Source organism: Protopterus annectens, chromosome 10.part0 (assembly GCF_019279795.1).
Source record: "Protopterus annectens isolate FY-2018-M chromosome 10.part0, PAN1.0, whole genome shotgun sequence".
NCBI classification, from domain to species: Eukaryota; Metazoa; Chordata; order Ceratodontiformes; family Protopteridae; genus Protopterus; species Protopterus annectens.
In genome coordinates, this window is record NC_056744.1 from 630,869,120 (window position 1) to 630,878,696 (window position 9,577).

Sequence of the window (9,577 nt, forward strand, 5' to 3'; positions counted from 1 at the left end):
TATATATATATATATATATATATATATATATATATGTGTGTGTGTGTAATGTATAATAAAATCTCCATACATACATTTAATATCTGCCCACTCGGTGTGTGTAGTTTGCCTTGGGGTCGCCAATCTTGAGGTGGAATGTGACATTTGCTTAGGTTTCAGCCATAGTGCTCTGTCTAAACACTGAAATTTACTGCTTCTACGGTATCTAGAGCCTCCCTTTCCTCTGCTAAACCTGTGGAAAAGCCTCTAAGGGAGAAAGGTGATAAGCCCATGGGCAAGTTGAAGGAAATGTCTAAAGACTTGGGGAAAGCACTCTTTCCTTGTTCAATGCCAACTTCAGCTCTGCAACCAAAAATTTCAAGAGTTTTGAAGCTGTCCCCCTCTTCGGATCTGATACTGGCTCTGCAAGTCCCCTGTCCATAAACTGTTCTGATCTCTCTAAGACTCCTTTTCTGCAAGAAACAGTGTGTTTACAGGCCTCCATCCTCCTCCTCCAAAGTCTGGACTCTCACTGTGTAGGAAAAGTCTGGAATACGATCCCTGTGCCAATCAGGGCAATAAAGCTGCAACTCCAAATTTCATACTCTACTTTGCACATGCTGTTGCCTTGGCTAATAATTTCAGTTCCTACTCCAATATCTAGAACACACAACACCGTGCATCTCCTCTTGTTTTTCCCTTACTCTTTTATTCTTCTCCTGTCTAATATCTAATCCAGTTATTAACCCTGACAAATACTTATTTCTTTCTCCCCTCTCCTTCTTATTCACTATTTGTTCCATTCCGACATTTGCTGCGAGTAATTGTCAACATGCTTCAATGCTCCTAGATGTTTTACTGATGGCATGTGTGCATGAATCTACATATGTATGCATTTATTTTCTATGTATTTACAGTACATTGTAATATGATGTCCGTTTTAACCTGTGTTTATATATCTTATATTTTTGGAGCTTTTCTTACCAGGCCTCCACTGAAAACTGATAAAATTAGTCAGCCGGACTTTCCTGGTAAGTAAATGTCAAGAAATCTTAAGTCGTGAATGAATCCATCTTCCCAGTGAATCTAATAAAATACAAGTGAAATTTACTGGCATAAATAGTTGCTTCTAGGAAGTACAGATTTAAAAGTATTTCTATGGATAACCTCATAAAAACTATGTTCACAAGTGTGATAGTCCTGCGAAACTTTAAATAAAATGAGGTTAAACATTTGGGCACATTTGTTCAATAAGAATGTATGAACTTCATCCGACTGAAGTTTAAACCTAACATGTTACTTAAATTCTTTAAAATCATGTGATCTGATACTAGATATAAAGTACTGAAACTGGACTATTCTTTTGACATACATTGTAACGGTCTGTGATTGTTATGGTTCCAACTTCAGAATTTTTAAACAGGCATTGGTCTGATTATAATTAAAGATTCATACATGGGGATAACAAATGTACAGTGTACTCAGAAAAAAAAGCAAATTGAAAGTGTATACAGAGACCAAAGGAAATGTGATTTGCTGTTAGAGGTAAGACATGGAATGGCAGATAGTTATGATCAAACTTTGGATTAATGATGCCATGTGAGTAAACTTGAAATAGGGAGATTCTGAAATGATATTTTCAGGGTTAGGAGGTTGGCTTTATGGTTAAGGTGTTTGCCTTGCAAGCAGAAGGTGCAGGGTTTGAGTCTCGCAAGGGACAATTGGCTAGGCTTTAAATGGCTCGCAAGGGCAGTTAGCTTATTACTAACCTATGAACCTATGTTACTTTTATGATTCTTTTCCTTTTCTTTCTTTATTTGCAGTGGTGAGTAGTCCATGTGAATGATGTCTTTGGTTATTGAGTAACTGTGCCTGCTTTTCTATTCTGAAGAAGTCTAAAGTGGTAAATTAATCTGAAATGTGGTTAATTTAATGTATTGCAGCACGGAAATGGAAAAAAAAAAAAAATGTGGTCACTATGGATAAACTTCACCCTCTCCAATGCAATACGTACCAACAATTTATTTCCAAACTGGAGAAGTGACGATCATGACACACATATCCAAAAGTTTACTGTGCAATTGATACCAAAGCTATGATGGAACAAACAAAATCAGTGAGCGCTTTCACATCGACCAGATGCTTCATCAAACTTCATTTTCATTGCACATGACTTCCTACTTAAATACAATCTCTAAACAAATGTTAATGAAATAATTAAATAACATCTATAAATAATGCCTAAAAACATTAACACTCATTTGCATAAAAGGTAATTCAAATCAGAAATGACTTGACCCTCTTAGCAACTAACAATGGTTTTATTGAGGCCCTTTCATTAAGCCCAGGCAATTTATCAGCATGTAGCTCAATGATCCAATACAATTCATTCTGTTCAGTGATATTTTTCTTATCTAACCTTAAAGTGGGACTTGTGCATCGTATAACCATAAATTGAAATGTGTGGGTGTTTAACATTGTGTGTTTAGCTAGTGCGCTTCTTTCAATATCTCCATTTCGAATAGCTGAAAGATGCTCTCTTACTCTATCCCACATAATGAGTGACAATCATTACATACTGCTAAATAGATCAAATAATTTGTAGCACACGTAGCATTTACTCTGAATTCATATCCAACATTGGTTATGGGATGTATAAAAACATTGTCTAAACTTAATACCTTACATACATTGCATTTCCAACATGGTTTCAAATAGGGTTTTGATATGTCATTCATCCCATGTGACTGTTTTTCAATTGCATAACAGTCTCTTTAAGTTCTTTTTATTCTTGTACCTAAAACAAGGTACATTATTTGTGCATCAGATTGCAAATTAAACCAGCCCCGTTTCACAATATCTCTAATTTTATTAATATTACTAGAGTATTGCAAACTAAGTGAAGCTCTGTTTATATCATAAATCTGCTTTTTGATGTTTTCTATAACATTGGTTTCAGACATTTTCTACTTGCTTAAGATTTGAATCTGTTTCTTTAAATGTATGTATATAATGTATGTCCAAATTCATATGGAACGTCCCCTCATCAGTATGCATTCCTTGTCCCTTAGTTATATTTTTGTAAATATAAGATGGATGCATGCTATCATGTGATAATGCATAGTGGTAGAGCGAACACCATCATGATCTTTTTGGATATATGTGCCGTGGTCTTCACTTCTCCAGTTTGGAAATAATTTAATGTATTACAAGAGATTATTTTGAATTTTCAGCTTTTTGCCCCTGGTCCTGAGGTCTCACATTTTTTCTGCATCCCAGTGTGCACTAGAGTAGGATGCATAAACACTTGTCCTGAGCAAGGAAGTGACAGAGAAAATAGTGAATCACAGTGGAACAGGTGATGAACCTAATGCATATATACATAGAAAATTTGATACTGTAAGAAATTTGCTACTTTGATTTGTCTGGCTGTAAAAGATTCTGCTCCTCCTAACCAGAATGGTTATGCATTGTTTCTGTTATTGCTTTGTCACTAAAATCGTGTTGCTATTTAAATACAATGGCCATGAGGCGATTCCTAGCCACTCTAAAGTGAGACAAGCAGCCATGTTTTTAGTACTAATGCTACAGTTGCCTCTGTGGGCCATTTTTACCTTAATATTTGCCATTTATACCTTATCTAGTGTAATGCAAGTAATGACCTAGGTGTGACTTGGTGTGGCCCTAGAGTCCAAGTTGCTGATGGCCACCAAAAAATAAAACAAAAAAGATGGAGCTTAAATCTTCACATGAATTTTAAGTGAAGGGTAAGTAAAGCAGCCAAGACTAGACCAAGTACGAGTGAGTGCATCAGTACCCATTCTGTTTGATTTATGGAATATATTGTTGTGCTTTCTGGAACCTACCTTGATGCCCATGAAGCAAATGAGGGCAGTTGATCAATGAGGGTGCCCACTATAATAAACTACTACATTATTCTGTATTGTCAGCTGCATATACAAAAACCAAGTTAAGCACAATTCCTTTGCCTGAGGTTTTAGCCTGTTCTAGTAGGTAGCTTTAATTAGCAGTGCTAGTCTAAACAGCAGGGTGAGTGATGTGAAAATGGATCTGATAAAACACTGAGGTGAATTATGTTTTAATGTGTAGACACATTTTTTATAGTCGGGCTCATTTAATTCCAGGAATTCTGCACACATTAGACAGTTGGACTTAAGTGAGATTTACAAGGTCAAACTCCCAGACGTAAGAGCCCCCATATGACATGTTAGCCTTTGCTCCTGGATTCAAAGCAGTAGGGAGTTTTTGGATTCAGTATTTAGGCATCTGGTGTTGATATTTTTAAAGTAACGTGTTTGGGGTTCCAGAAAGATGCGTGTTTGTAGTAGTCTGTCTAAATAGTAATCCTTATGGGAAGATAACAGACTTGAATATAACACATTAGAGCTAAATAAATATGAAAAGACAGTAATGGAGCCTTTGTCAATATTGATTTTTTTCCCCTCATTTTTTTGTTTAGGGAATGTCTCTGGATTGTGTTGAAATCTCTCTAGCTCGTGTATTTGAAAGTGGCCAAGCTTATGTCGCTCTTTCTAGAGCACGAAGCCTAGAAGGGTTGAGAGTACTTGATTTTAATCCTGGGGTGGTCCGAGCTAATCCAGATGTTCTTCAGTTTTACAACAAACTCCGAAGGGAGCGTCTACTCATGCAGGTAGAGTTGAAGTTTAAAGTACCTGCTTTGCTTTAGTTACTGTTTGCAATGTAGTAAGTCTTTTTATTCTTAGCATTAACTGTACTGCAAAGAGCTTGTCCTTAAAGCCTTCAGAATTTGTAAAGCATGTAGCTTGTTCAGATAATGTTGCAAGAACTATAAGGTATCTGCATTTAACACATTTGGGTTGAAAGGACCTGTCATCTCAGATGCTGCTGAAGAGGGTGCATGAATTAAGGAAGAATTAACATCTGTTCATCTCCTTTGCTCCTGGGAAGAAAAGACTGGTAGTTGCTTAGCAATCCCTCTAGTGTACTGCATAATTTGTTCTCAAGCAGCAAAATGCCCACTAAAAATGCTACTGTCACTGGCCTCTTCACTAGAGTGCGGCAGCTTCCGGTGCCTGCTTCTGAAGTGCGGCAGCTTCCGGTGCCTGCTTCTGAAGTGCGGCAGCTTCCGGTGCCTGCTTCTGAAGTGCGGCAGCTTCCGGTGCCTGCTTCTGAAGTGCGGCAGCTTCCGTGCCTGCTTCTGAAGTGCGCGGCAGCTTCCGGTGCCTGCTTCTGAAGTGCAGCTTCCCGTGCCTGCTTCTGAAGTGCGGCAGCTTCGTGCCTGCTTCCCCGTCACGGCGCCCGGTGCCTGCTTCTGAAGTGCGGCAGCTTCCGGTGCCTGCTTCTGAAGTGCGGCAGCTTCCGGTGCCCGCTTCTGAAGTGCGGCAGCTTCCGGTGCCCGCTTCTGAAGTGCGGCAGCTTCCGGTGCCCGCTTCTGAAGTGCGGCAGCTTCCGGTGCCCGCTTCTGAAGTGCGGCAGCTTCCGGTGCCCGCTTCTGAAGTGCGGCAGCTTCCGGTGCCTGCTTCTGAAGTGCGGCAGCCTCCGGTGCCCGCTTTTGAAGTGCGGCAGCTTCCGGTGCCCGCTTTTGGAGTGCGGCAGCTTCCGGGGCCCGCTTCTGAAGTGCGGTAGCCCGTGCCCGCTTCTGAAGTGCGGCAGCTTCCGGTGCCCGCTTCTGAAGTGCGGCAGCTTCCGGTGCCCGCTTCTGGAATGTCTCCTGAGATTTTTACCATGGCTAGTTGGTGTGTGTATTCACCAGGTTTTTTGACTGAGTTTAGTCCTCTTAAATTGCTACATAAAGACTTCTGAGTTGTCTTAGCTGTTTTCTATCATCTACTCTGCTGTTACTGCTTAGGAGTTAAACCACATCAGTCCTAGCACTATGGATCGCATATGACTGATGGAACAGAGATGTTACAATGTCATTTGATTTATGAGGGGGGACTCTTTTTGTTTTTCTCATACCTTCCTACCAGTCCTGTATGTCTGGACAGCCCTTTATCCAACATCTGCTTCTGGGTTTCCCTGTGCATTGGATACATGTATTAGTAATGTCTGCATCAAATATTTAAATTTTCTTGGTTTGCAAGAAATGTACTTGCTCTCTAGCTGGTGCATACCAGCAGGCTAAGGCTCAAACATAGTGTGGTATGTTAAGTCACACTGTGCACTGACATAAGCCTTGATTTGCAGCAGCTTCAGAGCAAGGAATGTCTAATTGGAGCAGGAAATGAACCTTTTAGTGTGACTTTGTGACAGGTACAGTTATCGGATGTGTTCTCTAAATATGAAACCTCTTCAGGTAAATGCTGAGTCAGGACTGGTAGGGAGAATGAAACTAATCATAGGTCCATTGAAGAAGGATCCCTTCAAAGAGCATCTGTATCTTTTCTTATGCTTGAAGTCTAGATACTCTTCCTTCATGGCTGGTATGAGGCCTCTTTGCAGGTCCCAGGGGTTTCTTCTTGGACATTGCCTTCCTGAGACAGCTGCATGTTTTCTGGTTAAAAAAGCCAATGAGGGTTCATGCTGATCCTATCTTAACCTGTCATGTAGTCATTAAAAACAAAAGTTCTCTGCTTGGAGAACACCAACTTGAGTCTTTGCGTGGAAATAATTTTAAAGCTGGAATCTAGCACCTGTGATAAATGATTACAAATGCTGGAATTCAGCAACATCTAGTGACGAGGAGCATTTGTTCGAGGTATTCCAACTTTTTTTTTCTCTTTCAGTAATGCACCATTCCATTTATATCTAGACTAAGATAAGAATTTACTTTTACGGATTGGCCTGTGTAAATTCCAACTTACCTTTTCCAGACAACCTCCTCTTTTGAGTAAGCTTTCAGGAAGAGGAATGACACTTTGATTAGCCCCAGCATCCTTGCCCTTCTCCCTAATAACAGGCTAAAATACCTGCTTGGCTCACTGGAATGTAGAGGCTCACTACACTGCTTTTTCAACTCTTGAGCATATGTTTTTTGCTGCAGTCCAGATAACCCTTGTTTTTATACTACAATGTAAGCAAAACTGGTGAGGGATTCATGAACTTCGTACTTTCAAGAAATGTTAGGGAACCCTCTTAGGTAATCTAAGAGATGAGATTGTCCCCTTCCCCCACATAGACACAATTGCACACCCACACACAACAGGCATGTGCTTGTCTACACACACACACACGCTCTCACATTGCTGATGCAAGCCCATATACAAAGGAAGTCACCAAAATAGCTCTAGGAGCTGAAGTGAATTTTGTAGTTCTGAAGCTGATTGCTGCAGTATCTCTAAGCTTACCAGCTTCTATCCTCAAACTGCTGCATTTTCTTTGCTTTGTAGTTTAAGTACAGTTTAATGTTTAAAACTAAACACGTGCAATAAAATGCAGTCATAAATATGTAAACATCAACTAAAATTGTAAAATGCACAAATTGTTTTGAGTTTCAATGCATTTTCTCTATTTCTACATATGAAAATCTTTCAGCAGACTTTATGCTGCCTATTTTTGCAGTGTTACAGACTTTATCAAAAGCTATTGGATATCCTTTTCTTGGCCTTTTAACTGCATGTGTTTAGTTGGCCTTTTATGTAAACGTTGCCATGGATGATTTTATTCCCTTTCCCAACATCCCCCATCTATAATCAAAATATAGCCAATACAAAGGCAGCTCATTGCTGGGATATCCTTCTGAAATAGAGCAGAGATTCTTGGAGAGAACTTCATATTAGTGCTGTGGAGCTGATACAGTAAACAAATGGATTTTTTAAGCCCCTGGAAATTTATTACAGTAGCTTCTGGTTAGATTATGTAATTCTAAAAGTCTGAGCCCTGAAAATTTGGTGTGAAGCAGGCCATTTTGAATTGGGAGAAGGGGGGTGGAAAGCTTCCCAGTAGTGGTCTACATTCACATCAGTCAGGGCAGCGTTCTAGACATCTTATGACATTTATTCTGTCTTCTCTGATGTCACAGTCGATGCAAAAACTGACAGTTTTCTCCACCTGGATCACTCTGAAGAACGAAGATTCAGCCTGGCCTAGTGATCTGTTCTGTTTGGCATTCAGGTCACTCACCTCTTCAGTTAATTTTTGTCTGGCTCCTTGTGAATGACTGGCTAAGTTATCACATTTTATGTTCTGATATAACTTGGTTTGCATTAGTGAAGGCTTTTTCAGTGGAATGATCCTCTAGTCCTGGATGGTAGAAGTGATTTTGCACCTCTAAGCTTTGGGTCTTTGAAGAACACCTCTACTCCCACTGATCCTGTCTGAAGTGAGAGCTAGATGGTGTCTTGAAATACCTTCCTTCAGCTGAATTATAATGCAAAAATGAAGTGCTGCTCTTCTATGATGAAGGATTGTAACTTATTATCCACTACAGTATAGAATGCTGCGAACTCAGACATCTTGAGTTTGGGTCTGAGATGGTCTACTATTTAGATTCATTTTTTACCTATGCCCCCCCCCCCCAGGACATAGGGGTAGGAGATAGTAGACATTCAGTCATCACATAGACTGACTAAAGTTTCTTGACGTGTGAGGTCATCTATCTGAGACCTTATTTTAAAACTTCATTGTGATATTTTTTCTCCTTTTGAATGCATTAATAGGAAAATCCTTCTGACAGTAATCTGGTTCACTACATACTTGACAATACCCATCTCACTGAAACAGTTCACCAGATTTGTTTCTTACCCACAAACTAAATTAAGCTGGATGGAATCTTCTCATTGCTAAGCATATGGAGGTGTATCCTGCAAAAATTTACTTCAAGGCTGTAACACCATGGAGGGTGTGTGTGTCTGTTGGATAATGAACTATTTGGCAAAATTTAATGAATTCCTTTTCAGTGATAGATGTAGTGCCTCTGAAGACAATTGGGTTGTTCTAAAGAGTTTGATATTCAAGATTTGGTGTACAAAGAAGTCTACTACTTGGTGTTTCATAGGGACAGGGTCACACTGGATAAATCCTTGTCCCCGAGGAGGAATCCTTATTTCTCTATGAATAGTTTGAGGTTTATCTAAGTATGTCTACCTGCCATACTTTTGGAGGCTCAAAATAGAGGTGAGTGGTTGCTGCATACCCTGAGTATAAGATTACAAAATGAAGCAGATGCTTGTCTGTCCTACTAAAACTTAAGAAGGAATGCTACTAGCCAAACCAACACTAGCCAAATAGTTGATTTAATGGTTGCCCTGCCCATATTACTGTTGCAGTATTCAGCACCTCTGGGATTTCCTGCAAAGGAAAGCCTAATGTCTGTCCAGTATACCAAAGCCTTCATTACCTAGGAGTGTTGTACATCAGATATATGCTGCCTGTGCAGTTGTAGGGCATAAGTGATGTAGGAATGCTCCCAACTCAGAACATTGTTGCTGTCTGAGCACCATTATCATGCATCTGTCTGAATGCCCTTTACTTTGCTGGTTGTACCAAGCTTACACCTACAAGGCAAGTACCCCGTTGGGGTTCCTTTTTCTATTTTTCAGCGGGTTGCACATCATCCAAGAAAGGGAAATGTCATTGTGGGAAGCAGTCCCCATAAGGACCACCATGATAGGTGACTGTTTCCCTTTGGTGCATTTTATGACCACACTGTTCTATC

At 39.9% G+C, this 9,577-nt stretch overlaps 1 protein-coding gene across 1 annotated transcript in view; it reads left to right on the forward strand.

Moving 5' to 3' along the window:
- PIF1 (PIF1 5'-to-3' DNA helicase) overlaps window positions 1-4,687 on the forward strand; it is a 457,383-nt gene extending 452,696 nt beyond the window's left edge. The window contains exon 12 of the mRNA XM_044086793.1: window positions 4,460-4,687. Coding sequence (XP_043942728.1) covers window positions 4,460-4,687 — 228 coding nt within the window. The remainder of the gene's footprint in view (window positions 1-4,459) is intronic.
- The last annotated feature ends 4,890 nt before the right edge of the window (window positions 4,688-9,577 follow it).